At 58.5% G+C, this 18,408-nt stretch overlaps 1 protein-coding gene across 8 annotated transcripts in view; it reads right to left on the bottom strand.

The window, feature by feature from the left end:
• Positions 1-1,686: 1,686 nt before the first annotated feature.
• INPP1 (inositol polyphosphate-1-phosphatase) overlaps positions 1,687-18,408 on the bottom strand; it is a 39,575-nt gene continuing 22,853 nt past the window's right edge. For 4 of the 8 annotated variants that reach the window (XM_084610594.1, XM_084610595.1, XM_084610593.1 and 1 more), the window contains 6 exons: positions 10,018-10,129; positions 4,634-4,851; positions 4,291-4,351; positions 3,764-3,964; positions 3,298-3,472; positions 1,687-2,516 (listed from right to left, as the gene is read on the bottom strand). In XM_084610594.1, the coding sequence (XP_084466720.1) occupies positions 2,027-2,516; positions 3,298-3,472; positions 3,764-3,964; positions 4,291-4,351; positions 4,634-4,837 (1,131 nt within the window). In that variant the 5' untranslated portion in view covers positions 4,838-4,851; positions 10,018-10,129 and the 3' untranslated portion in view covers positions 1,687-2,026. The other 4 variants (XM_084610590.1, XM_084610597.1, XM_084610591.1 and 1 more) reach the window with 4 other exon arrangements.

Below are 18,408 nucleotides of genomic sequence, written 5' to 3' on the forward strand. Positions count from 1 at the left end.
GATGAGCTATTACCAGCAGGAGAGTGAGTTTGTGTGTGTATGGGGGTGGGGGGGATGTGAGAACCTGGATTTATGCAGGAAATAGCCCAGCTTGATTGTCATGCACATTGTGTAAAGAGTTGTCACTTTGGATGGGCTATCACCAGCAGGAGAGTGAATTTGTGTGGGGGGTGGAGGGTGAGAAAACCTGGATTTGTGCTGGAAATCACTTTAGATAAGCTATTACCAGCAGGACAGTGGGGTGGGAGGAGGTATTGGTTCATATTCTCTGTGTATATATAAAGCCTGCTGCAGTTTCCACGATATGCATCCGATGAAGTGAGCTGTAGCTCACGAAAGCTCATGCTCTAATAAATTGGTTAGTCTCTAAGGTGCCACAAGTCCTCCTGTTCTTTTTGCGAATACAGACTAACACGGCTGTTACTCTGAAATCTAAATCCCTCATACCTTGTGTTTTATAGCCTCCATCAGGGGCATTATATACAGAGACCATCCCCCCCACCACCAAGATCAGTCGCCAAAGAGCGTGTGGCAGGTGCCCTCAGGCAGCGGGCGTGGGCCTGGGCTGCCCGTTCGAGGAGCTGGAACATTAGGATTTGTAGTGTGTAGTGCCTAGCGGTCCCCACTGAGATCAAGGGCCCCCTTGTACCAGGCCCTGCACAAACACAGAGGAAGAGCCAGCCCCTGCCCAGAGAGCCTGACCCCTAACCAGAAAGGGTGAGGGAGGCCAGGTGATCGGGGCACCGAGGCCCAGAGAGATTTGGTGACTTGCTCACGGTGGGTGCAGAGCTCAGAAATGACCCCAGGTGAGGAGACAGTTAGACCAGAAACAGCACCTCCCAGAGGGGAAAGGCCTCATGTCCCATTCCCAGCCCCCCTGAGCCAGCCAGGCCCCACCCTGGGGATCAGAGCCAGTGCCCCCTAGAGGGGAAAGGCCTCCTGCCCCATTCCCAGCCCCCTCCCCCGAGCCAGCCAGGCCCTGCTGTGGGGCCGGATCAGAGCTGTCATCCCCTGGAGAGGTGCTCCCTGGCCCCAGATTAGATAGCAGCAGGGTGAGGTGTATGGAAACTCCTCCCACCTGCCCTGCCCAGGGACAGCTCAGCGCTGCCAGGTAGGGGAGCCCCAGGGCAGGGGTTGGTGGTTAGAGAGAACGCCTGGAGCCAGGGAAAGTCTGGGCAGCAGGGCAGGGGTCCGGCGACTCTGCTGCTGGGGCGGGGCAGGGGGCTTGGATGCTGCACTGCACTGACCCCCCTGAGTTCTGCCCAGGACCCTGCTAGGGGCAGGGGATGCCGGGAGCATCCAGCTGTGAGACAAAGGCCTGGCTGCTGGCGCCGAGCTCACTGCTCATCCTGGGGGGACTGGCACCCCTGCCCTGGCCGGGGGGGGGTTGCCTGGCTGGGCAGAGACGGGGAAATTCTCCTGCCCAGCAGGGTTTATACAGCCCGGCTGCTCCTGCCCCCTGCTGGCTCCGGCTGGCAGTGCAGCAGGGGCCTGCTGCCATGCTCAGAGGGGCTCTGCAGTGTGCACCTCCCGCCCACCAGTCCCAGAGCCCGCCCAGCCCCGCTCCAGGGCCGGGTTAGAAACGGGCGCCCAGGAGCACCAGCCGGGCAATAGGTCTGGAGATGGGGCTGGCCGGGGCAGGGGCCTGGGGCGGGGGAAGGAGGGAGAACAAATGAAAGGCGAGAGGGCAGGAAAAGAAAGGCATGGTTTAATGGGGGCCCGGCGGAGGCTGGCACAAAGGGGCGAGCTCAGCACGGGCAGCCCTAGCAGAGGGGGTGAGGCTGGAAGGATCCAGGGGGTGGGGGTGGCGTCAGACACCCAGGTCTGCGGCACCCGGCAGGGAAGCAGGGGCTGCCTGCAGCCCCCTGCCCCTCCTCCGAATGGTGCTGCCGCCCCCGCCCCTTCGCGCCCTTGGTGCCCAACTGCCCCCACCCCCACAGACCAAGCCGGGCGGGGGCTGGCCCCGTCCCCTGCTGCAGCAGAGGCGGAGCCAGGCTGCCCCTCCCCTGAGGCAGCCCCCTGAGGGTCACAGGGCAGCAGTGGCCAGCGTGGCCAGCACCACCTCCAGGTGTTCACGGTGCATGAAGGCCACCAGGCCGCCCCGGTTGGCCCAGCGCTCGGCCCCCACAGCGCCCCCCGCAGGCTGGCTGTAGGTCAGCTCTGGCAGCGCCCCCCGCTGGCCGGCGCGCCAGGCCTGCAGGGCAGCCTCCAGGTCCACCATCCCTCCGCCCAGGGCCCGCAGGATGGCATGGGGGGCGCACGAGTCCCACTTGAAGGTGCTGCCCTCCGAGAGGACGTAGGCCTCGGCCAGCCCCAGGATCACGCACAGCATCTTGTAGCCGGCGCCCGAGGCGAAGAGCAGCCGCTCCCCATACAGGGGCCTCAGCACCCGCTGGATGGCCGGCGTCTCGCTGCGGCTCAGGACGACGGAGGGCTCGGGGCGCAGCGGGGGCCGGCTCAGCGAGCACAGGCTGGTGCCCTGGTACGAGACGCCCCAGTGATACACGCCCTGCCACCTGCGCACAGGAGAACACCATGGGGACGGTGCCAGCTGCCACAGGGAGCAGCAGAGGTGGGGCTGACAGCAGCTGCTCAGGAGAGGAGCTCAGGGCTGGGAAAGCAGGGGGCTGCGGGTCGGGAGTGAGGGGCATCAGCAGAGCTGGGGGGAGCCCAGGTCTGGGCTAGCAGGGGGCTGCGGGTCGGGAGTGAGGGGCACCGGCAGAGCTGGGGGGAGCCCAGGGCTGGGAGCGCAGGGGGCTGCGGGTCGGGAGTGAGGGGCACTGGCAGAGCTGGGGGTGGGGAGGAGCCCAGGGCTGGGACAGCAGGGGGCTGCAGGTCGGGAGTGAGGGGCACCAGCAGAGCTGGGGGGAGCCCAGGTCTGGGCTAGCAGGGGGCTGCGGGTCGGGAGCGAGGGGCACTGGCAGAGCTGGGGGGGGGAGGAGCCCAGGGCTGGGACAGCAGGGGGCTGCGGGTCAGGGTTCAGAGGCACCAGCAGAACGTGTGAGGAAAAGGGTTACACACACCCCGGGGGGGTCCCTGCCATGAACTGAAGCTGATCAGAGAGAGCCACGAGCCACTGTCAAAGCAACCCCCCGGCCCACTTCTCTCTGCCCCAGTCCCTGGGGGAAGGGTGGGGTTGGTACAGGCCAAGGGCTCCACCTAGTGGCCTGCCCTGTGCGGGGTCCCCAGCAATGTCCAGCTGCTGGGGTGCCTGCAGACCCCCCCCAGGCCAGGGGCAGCGCCAGGATGTGCCCAGGGCAGAGCTCAGGGGAAGGTCTGGCGGTGAGGGGCAGGTACCTGTGGGTGAGGGGGTCCTCCCGGAAGAACGGCTCGTTGATGACCCCCAGGACTGGGTCCCCCGAGCTGCGGTCATACGCCCCGATGAGCACCAGTGCCGAGCGCAGCCCGGACGGGCAGATGCCACCAATGGGCGCCACGCTGGCCTGGCCACGGATATACTGATTGGTGGAGTCTGCCAGAGAGAGGGCGGCGTCAGAAGCAGGCTCCAAGCCCCGCCCGGGCAGAGCACGAAGCCCCCCAGCCAAAGCCACATTGCTCCCTTTGTCCTCGCCATGCTGGCATGACTGGTACTAACTGGGGGTCTCGGCCCTAGAGCTGGGGATGTGGGTTCCCTCCAGGGCAGGGAGGAGCCACCGTGGGGGTGAGGCCATGGGTCAGCACCTTTTCCCAGCCCCAGGACAGGCCGGCCGCTCCCGCGCCCCTGGTGTCGTGCTCTGGGATGGCAGCGAGGGACCCCCCTTACCAATGGGGTCGATCCAGATGGCCAGTCTCTCCGGGGGGATTGCCAGCGCCACGGTGTCCAGCGCCGGGTCCTGCAGCACCACCTCCTGGTGGATGGCCGCTGCCAGCAGCTCGGCCGCCGGCTGGTTCCGGTCCAGGATTTTGAAGAGCAGCGAGGCCGTGTCCCGCTGGGTCGTGCACACCTGCACCACCAGGGTCTCTCCTGAGGGTGGACGGGCTTAGCCAGACGGGGCAGGCTTGGGGGCCCCCAGTACAAGGGGGCTGGAGTCAGTGTGATGCAGGGGGGCTCCCCAGATCAGGGACCCCCCCACCCCAGTACAGGACCAGCTCAGACCCCCAGCACTAGCTGCCCCAAGCCCTCCCCACCCCATGCTGGGATAGCATGGCAGGGGGTGGGGGCCCTTATACCTTTCCCAAGAACTCAGCCCCGGCCACCATGCTGCATGGGAGACCAGGGACCCCACTCAGCCAGGGACAGCGCCCCCCACTGGTAGCTCCATCCTGTCCCCACGCCGCCGACTCACTCACCCAGGCTGTTCTCAAACTTGTTGGACTCCTCCCCGCAGATGTGGCCGTGCAGCTCTGGGAACTGAAAGAGACAGGACAGGGGGAGCTCAGGGTAGCACGAACCCCTTGTCTCAGGCCCTTGAGACTCCACCGCCCTTCGTCTAGGGGTGAGGGGACCCTGGAGGGGGGTGTCCATAGATGGGGACCTAGGCAGCTCCTTGCCTCGGGGATACGATGCCCTCCCCATGCCCCCAAGGGGCACCCCCTGCTCCCGCCTGGCCCCCCCCCCCCCAGGGATGCTATTTGGATGCAGTCGGACAGGCAGAGGGGAGAGGCCCCAGCCCTGCAGGGTGCCCACGGGTACCTCCTTGCCCACGTCATGCTTTATGACCTCCTGGATGAGCACGTCCGCCAGCGTCTTGAAATCCTGCACAAACTTCTTGTTCTTGTCGGTGCCCGTCTTCTCCTCAATGAGCAGCTGGAAGAGCGCCTCCTCCTGGCGGCACAGCTGGGCGATGCGGGCTGACTTCTCCGACGCACCCACTAGGCTCTTCAGCAGGGCTGACATGGTGGAGCAGGGGTCTGGAAGGGAGGCAGGGTTAGATGGCACCCAGGTTCCCCCTACACCTTCCCACAGGCCACGAGAGACCAGAGCCCACCAGACAGTGAAAAGGAAGGTCCAGCGATTAGAGGGCAGGACTGGGGGAGTGGGGCTCCCAGGTTCATGGGGAAGGGAAGTGGGGCTAGCAGGAGAGCAAGGGCTAGGAGCCAGGACTCCTAAGTTCTATTCCCAGTTCTGTGCCTGACCCGCTGCACGACCTTGGACAACTCCTGTCTCCAGGCCTCCGTTTCCCCTCTGAAATGGGGAGACATGAGACTTGTCTCCCCTCTCATGGGGCTGGGGTTCAGAGCAGCCCCTAGCTGCAGGGCAGGCTGGAGAGGGGCCAGGACCACCACCCGGCATCGCGGTGTCAAAGGGGTTAACAAAACCCATCTCAAAATAGCTGGGTCTAAAGCAGCAGCTGCTAATTACAGGGCCCGGGGAGGTGCCCTGAGAGGGGGAGCCACCTGGCAGGCAGGGCAGGGCTCCCCCAGCTCCAAAGGCTTCTAGGAGAACGGCACATGCCAAAATTAACCCAAACTGTTACCAGATGTGACAGAGGCTAGGCCGAATGCCAGAGGGCAGGGGACTGCCACGGGGCTCTGGCCTGGCCTGGGTGCGGGACATGCCACGGGGCCGTGGACTGAGCCATGGGGCTCCAGCCTGGCCTGGGGACGTGCCATGGGGGCTCCAGCCTGGCCTGGTTGGGGACGTGCCACGGGGACTCTAGCCTGGCCTGATTGGGGATGTGCCATGGGGACTCTAGCCTGGCATGGCTGGGGACGTGCCACGGGGATGTGGATCGAGCCACGGGGCTCTGGCCTGCCTCACTCCCCCAGGCAAAGGCTCCTTGTGGGGGATGCTGGCTTTGGTCCCACGGCAGAGCACTGGGGCCAAGCTGGCAGCGCATGGGGGAGGGAAAGGAGACTGGGGCAATTCCCCCAGCCCCTCCCGCTGCCAGCCCCCACGCTGGCTTGGAGGGGCGAGGCTGGCTGGTGGGGAGCAGTTGGCAGGGTGCAGCCTGCCAGGCCTCGGAAGGGAGACCCTCACCCACCGGTGCCATGGGCCTGCCCCATCAGAGCTCTGGCCTCCCCAGGGGGCGCCAGCCCCCTCCCCCGGGCCATACAGGGCCAGCAAACAGCTCCCTGGTCCGGGACAAAGACCGCTCCCCTCTAGTGGGACTCCCCATTTGCCTGAGTCAGGCCCCCGCCCAAACCGGGAGGCCCCACATTAACCCCTTCAGTGCCAGGCAGCATCCCAGGCCGGAGCCAAGCCAAATGGCAGCAGCAGCTCCCCCCCCCCAGCCTGTGTCCTGCCCCCCCACACCTGTCAGTTCCCCTCCAGCCTCTCAGCTCCCCCCAGCCTGTGTCCTTCCCCCCAGCCTCTCAGCTCCCACCCCAAGATTGTGTCCTGCCCCCCTACACCTGTCAGTTCCCCCCCCCAGCCTGTGTCCTGCCCCCGCATCCTGTCAGACTTCAGCCTCTGTCCTGCCCCCCGAACCTGTGCCCTGCCCCCCCAGCCTGTCAGTTCCCCCCCAGCCTGTGTCCTTCCCCCCAGCCTCTCAGCTCCCACCCCAAGACTGTGTCCTGCCCCCCTACACCTGTCAGTTCCCCCCCAGCCTGTGCCCTGCCCCCCTAGCCTGTCAGTTCCCCCCCAGCCTGTGTCCTTCCCCCCAGCCTCTCAGCTCCCACCCCAAGACTGTGTCCTGCCCCCCTACACCTGTCAGTTCCCCCCCAGCCTGTGCCCTGCCCCCCTAGCCTGTCAGTTCCCCCCCAGCCTCTGTCCTGCCCCCCCGCCTGTGTCCTGCCCCCACCCGAAGCCAGGCCCCGGTCGAGTGCAGCATCGTGCAGCCCCTGGCCGGCCCCCGCCGGGCCCCCCCGTACCCGCGGGCTCAGGGATGCTGCGGCCGCTCGCTGGCGCGGACAGTCACGGGTGGGACCGTCCCGACACCCCCGCGAGGGGCGGGTCCCCGCCCGGCCATGTGACGCCGCGGGGTTAACCTCGTCGGCGCCGGGCCGCCCCCCACCCCTCCGCCAGGTGCTTGGGCGTCGAGGCCGGGGGGACCCGGGTTAGGACCGGAGCCGCCGCCCCAGGCCCCGGCTGTGACCCCCCGTCCCCGCTAGCCACAGTGGTTATCGCTGGGGAAATCGAGGCACGGGTCAGGCCAGTCAGCGCAGAGCCTGGACTCGAACCCAGGAGTCCTGAGTCCAGCCTCCCCCCAGGGCCCCCACCCCCTGGCCAGGGCCAGGAACAGAACCCAGGAGTCCTGGCTCCCGCCCCCTCCCCCCACTGCCCCATTCGCGGGGGTCCGGACCCTCCCCGGGCCCCTCGGCGGCTCGGAGCCCGGAGCGGGGCAGAGTTGGGCCCGGATCGGGCCCGCCCGGTAAGTCGCTGTTTCTAACCTGCCAAGACCCGAATTTTGGGTTCTGGGTTTCCCAGGCAACAGCTGGTGACATCAGCGCGAAAGAATCAGGACAACTCTCAGGCCTTGGTGATGTCATCAGTCGTTGCCATGGTGAAACAACGAGCTCTGAACTCAGGTCCTGACAGGTCAGTAAAAGAGGAACTGATTTCCGCTCTCAAATCATTCTGACACCTGGCACTTTACACACGTTCACGAACGAGATCCCGGGACCGCTCCCCCCTGCTCAACAGGGGAAACTGAGGCAGGGAGGGGGAGACTTCAGCCTGGCTACACAGCAAGGCTGGCACAGCTGAGGACAGAACCCAGGAGTCCTGGCTCCCAGCACCCTGCTCTAACCAGTAGACCCCACCCCCCTCCCAGAGCTGGGGATAGAACCCAGGAGTCCTGGCTCCCACACACCCCCCACCCCCCGTTAAAGCTGATTCCCCACTCTGGCACTTCAAGTGCAGAAGGTGGGGCCCACAAGCATTCTAAAAATTAATATTGACCACTCCAGGGTGGTATTAAATTCCCAAGGTTACAGGTTCTCTCTGACCTTGGCTGGGTAGATGCTGCCACCACCCCAATGCAAAACCTCTTGGAACCCAGGAAGGCGCACTTGGGAATTCCTCCCTGTGGGGCACCCTCAAGCCCTTTCACACACACACACACCCCCTCGGGGAAGAGCTGAGAAAGGAAATCAGTTGTAGCCACCAGCAAGTTAAACAACACGGGGACAAACCTCTTAGGGCACCAAAACCCAGGTCCTGTTCTTAAAAAAGGAAAGGAAATACACCTGGAACTTAGGCTTTTGCTGGATTTAAAAAACCCACTTACAAAAACCAAACATCAAGAATAACCCTGAGGTCCAGCATAACAAAACAAAAATAGGTGGGGTTAGCCCTGAGGAGTCCACGGGCCAATAAGAAATAACCCTAATCATGTTTTCCTAGACATGCCCTAATTTCCTTACGCATCGGGGGGTTCAGATCAGCAGTCTCTCGGGATGATCTGATGGTTTTTCTTAACTGGCTTAAAGCTTTTCTTGCTGCCTGTTCCCCGCTTCCCCGGAGAACTGCAACACACAGACAAAGGGAAGTTTTTCCCCCAATTTTGAAAAGTTCTAGCCCTCCCATTGGCTTTTGTGATCAGGTGCCCACTCCCTTCCTTTTACCTGTGGGCTTGTTGATCCTTTACAGGTAAAACAAGTAGAAAACAGACACCAAGAGGAAGTCCATAGCCAACTGGCTGGCTGGGTGTCCACAAAAGGGAGCTACCCCCCTCTCATTTATCACCCCCCCCCAGCTCTAACCACTAGGCATTTCTTCCTTCCTTTATAAGACTAAATCGCACCCCCCACCCCATGGACATTCTAAGCTGCCCCCAAAGGCTGGGAGCCCTCCCAGAAAGACCCTCCCTCTGCCCCAGGCACTATTCAGCCCACTGCCCCTGACAGGTGGGGGAGGCCCAGCCTCGCCCACTGCCCCCTGGGACCTGCTCCCTTCCTGCAGTGGATCTGGGCAGGATCCCTGGGCATGGGCTTCTCCCATCACCCCCGGCCGTATCAGGCTCCTGGAGCGATGTCCAGCAGCACCCGTGTCCCCTCCAGGCCCCTGGAGGGAAGGGAGCTGATCCCAGAAATGGTCTCACAGGAGCTGCCTTTGGGGTGGGAGGGGAACACACGGGGGAGGGCAGTGCTGGGCCGCAGGGGCCGAAGGAAGCAGGATTTTTGCTGGGTGTTTACAGAGAATCATAAATCCAGGGGCCTCAGGGCCCAGCGCCATTGAAGGAGCTGTTTCCTGGCCAGGGAGCCATGGCTGTGGCTAATGGCCCAGTGGTTTATGCTGCATTGTGTGTTTTTATCCTCGCCCTCTGATGGCCAATGGCTCTGGAACGCCCTTTCCTTCGGGGGGCCATGGCTCTGCAAGCCCCTGGCTGGGGGCGTGGGCCAGTGTGGGATGGCCTAGGGCTGCCTAGAAAGCCAGCCACAGCCAGGGAGGGAATGGCACTCACTGCCTTCACTCCATTGTGCCACGGTACCATGATCCCGACTCGCAGCCGGCTGCTATGGGCTTCCTCTGCCCTGGGCTGCCGACGCCCCTCAGCCCCGACCCGCAGCCCCCTGCTATTCCTGGGATCCCCCTGCCCACGCCCCTCACTCCCAACCTGCAGCCCCCCTGTCAGCCCCGCCCTGGGCTCCCTGCACCCCCAGCTCTGCTAAGGCTTTGTAGCCTGTGAGGAAATGGCTTTACACCCCCACACACACACACGTGCGCACTCTGGGGCAGGCCTGGTTCAGGCCATTAGCCCCCAGCCTGACTCTGCTCAGCCAGCCACAGACCAGGGGTGCTGAGGGGTGCTGCACACTCTGCCCCCACTAGGTGGTGCTCTGAACCCTGATCTAGAGTCAGAGAAGCAGCCGGCGGGGGGATGTTCTGATTGGCTAAGAACTGGAGAGATTTTCTGGCACCCAACAGCCCAGGTTGAACCCACCCAGCATCCACCCTGGCCACAGCTGGTGCTAAAAGACCCCCCCGCCCCCGTGGCAGTGAGATGGGCTGGAGGACTCAGTGACGATGAACGTTTCTCTACCGTGCACTCGGACCCGGGTGCCCAGGTTCCAGGGCTCTGGGGACACCCGCTGAAACTCCCAGGAACCGAAAAAACGCTTAGATGCTTGGGAAAATCTTGATTGTGCTACTGGGTTCTGAGTCTTCTGCACACGGCGCAGGGCCAGACGAACCTCGGTGCTTCGCTTGGGAGCTGTTTGGGCCAGGGACCAGTTTCTGGTTCTGGGTTCGTACAGCGCCTGGCGCACGGAGGGCCCGGGCCAGGCCTGGAGCTCCTCAGCAGCACTGCAATGCAAGGAGAATAAGAAGTCACAGTAACTGGGCTGCGGACGTTGGACGGACATTTTGGCGCCTGCGTTTGAGCTCATTGTGTGGTATTTTCACATGAAAGTTTAGGCAGGACACAAAGTAGAACAGGTGACTGATATGTCCCTGGAGGTCCGCAGTGGCCTCACTGCCCACGGGGCAAATCCCAGTCATGGAAAAGATAGTGACAAATTCCTCCCACCCCAGAGCAGGAGTTTCCCAACACACACAGATAGGCACACATGCGCACCCCCTCCCCGCCCCCCCCCCCGAACTAGCATCTACATTCAAAACCCAAACTAGTGTAAGCTATTACATTACCTGGCACCATGGCCCCTCCCTGTACAGCTGTTAACAGACACTCAGAACACGCTCGGGCCTGCTGAATGACCTTGGACAAGTCACTGCTCTGCTCAGTGCCTCAGTGTCTCCATCTGTACAATGGGGCCATGGATCCTGCCCTGCTCTGTAAAGCACTTTGTGACACTGTGAAAAGTGCTGAGTAAGCACTGGGGGTTACTAGGGGATGATTATGTACAGGCCCAGCATCCAGAGTCATGTTCGTACAGGAGAGTTTCCGTTTTCATCAAACAAAAACAGACAGTCACTAGCTCTCTTGGTTGCAGAGAAAAACTGGACACGTGACTGGAGTGGAAACCTAAAAGCTCAGACACCAGAAAGGGGGGATAGAGAGAAACCCAAATTGATTCATATTTTTAAAAAACTCATCATTTTTATGCCACTCTCGTGATTTTGGCGGCCCCGGCCATAGGCTGGAACAGCTGGGTAGGACTATTCCCCCCCGATTTGCACTAAATCCAATTGCAAACTCCCCCACTTTATAGTGAAACCAATCCCACTCCACCTGCAGACAATCAGCTGCCATGCACCCCTCCCCCCCTTTACTGCCACCCCCTGGAGCAGGCATGAATTAACGTCCTCCCCGGGACCCTCCCCCACACCAGCACCTTGCACCCCGCTCAGCAGCAGCCACAGCTAACTACAAGTGGGAGGGAGGGGGATGCATGTGGCCGGCTGCTGGCCCTGAATAGGACCTGTAGGGCTTTCCTGGGTGAGGGGGGACCCTTGCCCAATTCTAAGCGCTTGGTGGGGTGAGATGAGCCCTGCAGCACCTCCCTTTGATGCAGGATGCAGGACTGGGCTCGGGGTACGACTGATTTCCTTCAGCCCTGCGTGTCACGCTCTTGGCACAGAGTTTGCATCAGTGGCTGCAGCGGGCTGGGCAGGCAGCACCAGTTCCCGGCTCTTTTTAGTGCCCAGCCTGCCCTGCGAGGCAGTGAGAGGCTCGTAAGATGCCCTCCCTGTGGGGCTCATTGCCCAGTGGGGTAGGTTCTCTGGCCTTTTCAGCTCCGATTCAGCTGCTCGGTGACAAGCATGTCAGCAAACAACATGACCAATGGACAGCCCCGGCCCTACGAACGCTGCAGCCCACGCGTGGTTTTATGCACATTCTGCAGTGCTGGTAGGATTGTGGCCTAAATCCACAACATCTCTTCCCCCCGCTGCTGAAATGCAGCCACCTCTGGTGCAGAGCACACCAGCCGTAAGCACAGCACCTCCCAGCCCAGACACCCTGGGCCAGGAGATTCCAAGCCCAGCTGTAACTGTGGCAGAGGGAAGGGCAAAATGTAAATGTGTTTGGCCAGGGCACAAAGGACAACCCTTTACGCTGAGGAAACATGTCATGGGCCCAGCAGGTTTAACGATACAGACCAAGCTGGCGACACTGGGTACACCCAGAGATGGCTGCAGGGCGCCCAGGTGAGCGATCTCTCTGTGGGCTGCATGGAGCAATGGTTAGAGCAGCCATGTTCCCGGGGGGGCTCCCCCACAAAGAGGCAGGCATTAAAACAAACCCTTTCCAACCATTCATTGTTATTTCCCCATCTCTGCTCCCTTTACGGTCACAATGCAGCACAAGCCCCAGGCTGTAGCTACGACTCCTGTCCACACAGAAACCCCGGCGCAGCGAGACGCAGCCTGCAGGACACAGCACACAAATAAAAGTCTTTTAAAACAAAACCTCAGCCCAAAACCCCAAACGAAAACCAACCAATCCAACAAGAATCGGGCTAATGGATAAAGAAACTGACCTGACATGTACAGAACTGAAACCTGTCCTTTGACAGCCAAATACTGAGTAAGGGCGTCTGTCCCTTCCTCCCCCGTGTCCCCACGGCTGCATCTCACTGAAACTGCACCTGCCTTAGGGCAGGATGGTTCCTCTTATTTGTCTGCAAAGTGCTGTGCAAACTGTCCCACTCTGTGTGTGATAATTCCATGAACATTAACGGTAAAGCACAGACAAGAACCCAGGAGTCCTGGCTCCCAAGACCCTGCTCTCAGCCCTAGAGCACACGCTCTCCCAGAGCTGGTCACAGAGAAAATTCCCAGTCCCCCTCCCCTGAACTTCCCACTAGTTCACACACCCCCAGCACTGGGAAGAGAACCCAGGAGTCTGGACCCCCAGCACCTGATGGCTCAGCCATTCCCACACCACCACCTCCTGCGCACGCACAAACTTACACACAAGTTCCGAATCAGTCAAGGATTTTTTAAATGACTTTCTCCTTGCACCTGAGGCTGGGGAGGAGCGGACAGAGTCACATGCCTTGCTGTGCATTTCTGCAGAGAAGCCAGTGGCCCCGGCCCTGCATCTCTGCTTTTCCACTCTCTCTCCCGCAGCCAGGTTCCCCACTCATGGCATGGGGTTCACTTTTCTCCCGATGGAGAATCCCACGGAGAGTTGGGATGGCAGAGACCGTGCCGGAGGCATGCCCGCCTCCAAGCTGCTATCACCCTGTGTTCAAGGGTGGCTTCAAACAGGAAAAAACTCCAGGCATAAAGCAAAGATTCCAGCCGGTTGGAGAGAAGAACCGAACCAAAGGGGGTGCTGAGCATGTGAAAATCTGGCCCAGGAGTCGATGTGGTTGGCTAATAAATGGCCCCAGCAGCCCCTGTGTTGCTCCAGGACTGGCTAGGGCCGCCAGGAATATTTTAGGGCACCTGCAAGTCCAGACCTAGCTCGAAATCTGCCTCTTCCCTTTCCCCATCCGGAGGTTTCGCTAATTCCCCCAGGGGAAGTCGTGCTCATGGCACGACCTCCCAGCCCCTGCATCAGGGCTTGGGGCCGCTCACAGATGGGGCTTCCTTTAGCCTCACCACCCCCCTGCAAGGGAGGAAGTAGCTCTATTTCTGTCCTTCTGGTGGGAAACTGACGCATGCTGAGGTGCAGGGACCTGGCCAAGGTCACTGAGGAAGGGAGCCCGGCCTTTGGAGCCCCAGCATAGGCCCAAAGCTGCAGGACAGAGCCAGGCTTGCTCGGCCCACGCTGCCTCCTTGAGGAGTCAAGAGGACCCACAGTGTGGGGCCTACGGTCAATGGATGCACAGGCCCATGAGTGTCAGGCCCAATGTTTTCCCCAGGAATTGAAATTGGGGGGGTGTTGGAATATTTGGGGGGCGGGGGGTGAGGGCCAATGAGGGTTGAGACCATGAGGGCAAAGGTGGACTGTATGGCACATAGTAAAAACTGAAAAATGTTTCACGACTATTTTATTAGATTTAACTCATGTTTTAAAATCATCACAAAAATTAAAGTTGGCTACTCAAGGCTACTATGAAGCACGACATCTACATCCGTCTTGGTTTCTTGTTCTAATTTTGCACAACTCTTTGGTGTCTTCTTGTGTGTCCTTTACTTCCAGGCCTTCATGACATGCTCATGATCAGGCAGACGGCGACTTCTTTCAGAACACAGAATTCTATTCCATGAGGAAGAAGAACGCTCGGCTGTCGCTGTTGTGACTGGGAGTAGAAAGAGACGAATTCCTACGTCTTTCATCCCAGGAAACAGAGCACAAAGATTGGGTCGAACCACTAGTGACGATAAAGAAGTTGAAGTTAAATCTTCATTTGTTTGTCGGATGATATTCCACTCTGTGTTCAAAATTCTCTATTCTGTCCTGAGCACATGGCAGCCCCATTGCTGGTCGTGCCTCACTCCACTCAACTGTCGGTGTTTTATAAGACAGGCATCTGTAAAAGCTATGTAGAGGTTGAGTAGAATCCAGAAATCGCATTGTAGATTTGTAAGAATCAAGTCTCTGTACTTTTTCAGCTGGCTTAACAAACACTTCTTGTCATTTTCACTTAAGGACCTTCATTAGTCAACTTCTGGACTGAAGTCTTTGTTTCTTCCAGTACATTTTCAATGGATAACTCTCTTATTGATCCAAGGGTAGCTTCTATTGCTGGACAAAGATCTACTACTGTTGTAGCAGATGCCTGGATGACATTGTTTAATGACCCAAGTGGTTTCAACAGTAGACTTACAAGAGAGAGAACGGTGATAGTCTTCTCTGAACTTAGTAACAAAAGTAGTCCATCAGCCTCACTACCCAGATCTGTCCTATCCTGGGGGATACTTTCCAAAGCCGGTAATAACGGTTGCAGTAATTTTAAGACAACAGCCAAGAATCGCTCATGAGAAAGCCAGTAGGTTTTCGCAGGTTGGACTAATTTGAACTTCAGTCCCAGTGTATCTTCTATTTGTTTCCAAGACGTTCAGTCCTTGTGGACTCTTGCTGAAAAAAAGAGTATAACAAAGCCATTAAATTTATGGCTTTTTAATGTCTTTTGAAGATTCTGCAGCTTGTACTTGGGCTAGCTGGAGTAGATGGCCTCTGCAGTGTGTATAGGAGAGATCAGAGTTACACTTTTCTCTGAGCAAAGCTTGTGCTCCACCATGTCTTCCAGAGAAGTTTGTAGCTCCATCAAATGCACAAGCAGCCACCTGTCTGGGGTTCAACTGACAAGCATTTAACTCTTCTAAGATGCCACAGATGCAGCTGATGTGTCTTCTCTTACCTGAACACCTAGAATGCATCTGCTGGCCTACCACGGACATCAACATACGCCATGACTTAACACTTGATGCCTAGTTGCACTTGTGCTTCATCAGCCATGAGTGCACATATTCTGAATATGGCGGGAGAGGTCTTCACTTTTTCAACGGCTGAGTCTTTCGCTGTTGCACCGCATGTGTCTAGTCAGTCAGCTGAGTTTCTTGCAGAAAGATAGGGAGCATTTGCTGGTCTTGTTCGAAACCAGTGTCCAACTTCAGGATTAACAAATGACAATGCACTTAACATTGGCCTCCCGTTTGTAGCGTGTGGTATCTCTTGCTTAAATAGAAAGTAGGTACAACAGCCATGTTGGTTCACATAAATTGAGTTATGTCTCCAGCATTCTTAACAGCCTCATTAAGTTCTTCTAAAATTGGCTTTGACAGTGACGGGCTTATAAGGCTTTCTGCATGTTGATGCAGTCCAGAGGCCCAGTGTTTTGCAGCCTTTTCATATAGGTTGTCAGTATTGGCTTAGCTGATCAGTCTGGCAAACCAAGCTCCTCCACTTTACTATATAAATCCATGATATGCCCACATCTTGAATACTGCATACAGTTCTGCTCACCCCATCTCAAAAAAAGGTCTATCGGAATTGGAAAAGGTACAGAAAAGGGCAACAAACATGACTGGGGTATGGAACAGATTCCATAGGAGGAGAGATTAATAAGACTGGGACTTTTCAGCTTGGAAAAGAGGCGACTAAGAGGGGATATGACAGAGGTCTATAAAATCATGGTGGAGAAAGTGAACAGGGAAGTGTCATTTACCCCTTCACTTAACACAAGAACCAGGAGTCGCCACATGAAATGAATAGGCAGCAAATTTAAAACAAACCAAAGGAAGTGTTTCTTCACGCAATGCACAGTCCCCCGTGGAACTTTTTGCAAGGGATGTTGTGAAGGCCAAAATTATAACAGGGTTCATGGAGGTTAGGTCCATCAGTGACCATTAGCCAGGATAGGCTGGCATGCAACATCCTGCTCTGAGTGTCCCTAGCCTCTGCTTGCCAGAAGCTGGGAGTGGACAACAGGATGGCTCACTCGATGATTGCCTGTCTCTTCATTTCCTCTGAAGCACCTGGAATAGTCACTGTGGGATGACAGGATACTGGGCTAGATGGACCATTGGTCTGACCCCGTCTGGCCATTCTTACATAAAAGATATTTATAATAATAAAAAAGTTTAGTACAGAAACTCCCCAAGATAATGACCTCTTGAGACAGCGATGATGTGAGATAAGGACCTTGGCAAATAAGGCATTTTAAAAATGGTGTCCCACTAGGAAACATATATTTATATAAGTTTCCCAGTCACAGAACTAGCATTCTGGAGCGACGTCACTAAAACACAGTCCAGTGCTCTGGCTACTGTTTGTCGTGCCACCGTTCACCCTACCGCTCCGTCCCCAATGGCCCTGCCCCGTCACTTTCTGCTGCCCCCGCCACGTGACCTCTGCGAGTGGGTCTCTCGCAGTCCCACCGGCTCTCGGGGGGGGACCTTGCTGCTAGTGCAGGCTGGGCTGTCTCCTGTCCTGCAGCAGGTCTAAGCACTTAGACCTTATCAGTGAGTTCAGCTCCAGTGGTCACTTAACGGAGCCTAAGCAGCTCTGTCTTTAAACAGGAGAGAGGGGCAGGTCAGATAGTGCCTGTGCCCACCCCACCAAGCAAAACACCTGTCCCCACCCTCTGTCTGTGCACTGGGATCTGGCATCCAAACTTCCTGCTTAGCGAGTGCCGTTCAGTTGCGGGTGACCAGGGCTTAGTTTGCAAGGAACGAGGTGCCGGGGCTCAAGCAAGTTTGTTACTTTCCTAACTGATGTGACAAGCCCAGAGGTCCCAGGGCTCCGCACTGCTGAGCCTGGAGCTCAGCCCTGGCAAGCCCGAGCACAAAGTAAGCACGGCGGGAGACCCCCTCATTCAGGCAGGCCGAGCACAGGTCTGCTGCCCTTTACTCGTACAATGAGAACAACATTTCATGACCCCCACATTTAACATGACCAGGATTTGTAACTGACACCAGCCAAAATCGATCACTTGGGCAGCACAGCTCTGGCTGCCGGATACCCCGGCAGAGCAGGCGAGTCGTGTAACTACCCTGAAGCCTTTCCACCCGTCCCGGCTCATCACTAGCCGTCAGGGGAGAGCTCAGTCAGGCCTCGCTTATAAATAACCAGTTGGAACCATTAGGGAGGTCGATGTAGCTGAGATGAATGTGCCGACATTGTCATAAATAACAGCTGTATGGGGAAGCTCGGCTTTGTTCAGACTTTCCCAACCCATTCTGCTTTCTCGGGTACAAGTATTTTCTCATACACTGTAGATGCTTTTAAAGTGCGTATTCATGTTTCAATTTCAATTCAAGCTTCCAACCCATGACTACATTAGCAACACTGCATGTAACTGGGGCGGGGGGGGGGGTTGAGGAAATTCAGCAGGGCCTACTTGCCCCCTAGGAGGCGGGTCCAGGGAAATCCCTGCCATGGGGACCATCTGTTGCCCTCCTGCACAGCACAGGCCAGCGACCCGCCCCCAGTGATTCCTGCATCCCCATGGTGCTGGCTGAGCCATGGCATGTCTCAAGGAACCGTCTCCGAGTGGTGGAGAAACCGCCCTGGCCCCGGCACTGGAAAGAACTCCACCTTATGTCGAGCCTGACTTTGCCTTGGAGCCCACATGGTGTCACTTGGAGACCGGGCGCCAGCCGCCTCTGGACCCTGCCTTGAACAAAGGAACTGGGCCGCACTCAGCTGCTGCTGGGGGGGGCTGGTCCATGCAGAGCCTGTTCCCGCTTTCGCCACATCCGGTTCTCAGGCCCCTGCATGCAGCCGCTGATCCCAGCCCTTCCCTTCCACTGCTGCCCTCCCCTGCACCATAGTCCCGCTCATGGCCTCCAGCCACTGCGGCCTGTGTCCGTCTGGCCACCGCACGTGGCTCCTGGTGGCCATCCAGCAGCTGTCTTGCTAAAGCTGAGTCTACTAATGCTGCACCAAGGTCCCACCCTGCCTGGCACACCCCTGGATCCCAAAGACCCCCAGGGAGGAGGCTGGCAGGGCTGGCTTATGTGGGGTCCTCATTTCTCAAGCCCTGAGTGTGCCTAAGGCTCTGCATCTGCCCCAGCCTGCAGGTTCCTTGCCAAGGCGGGGCTGTGGGTGCAGCACCGGGGCTGGGGGCTGGAGGGGGAGAGCTGTGGGGCATTAGATGAGATTCCCAGACGTTAGAGCTGGGCAAGAGCTTTTGGGGTCAAATAATCCATCCTTAGTTGTGCTGGTCTGGGTGCCCATTTCCAGGCTAGTTGAGATCTTCCAGGCTGATCTGATCTATCTCTCTATC

Source organism: Lepidochelys olivacea, assembly GCF_965140295.1.
Source record: "Lepidochelys olivacea isolate rLepOli2 genome assembly, chromosome: 20".
NCBI lineage: Eukaryota > Metazoa > Chordata > Testudines > Cheloniidae > Lepidochelys > Lepidochelys olivacea.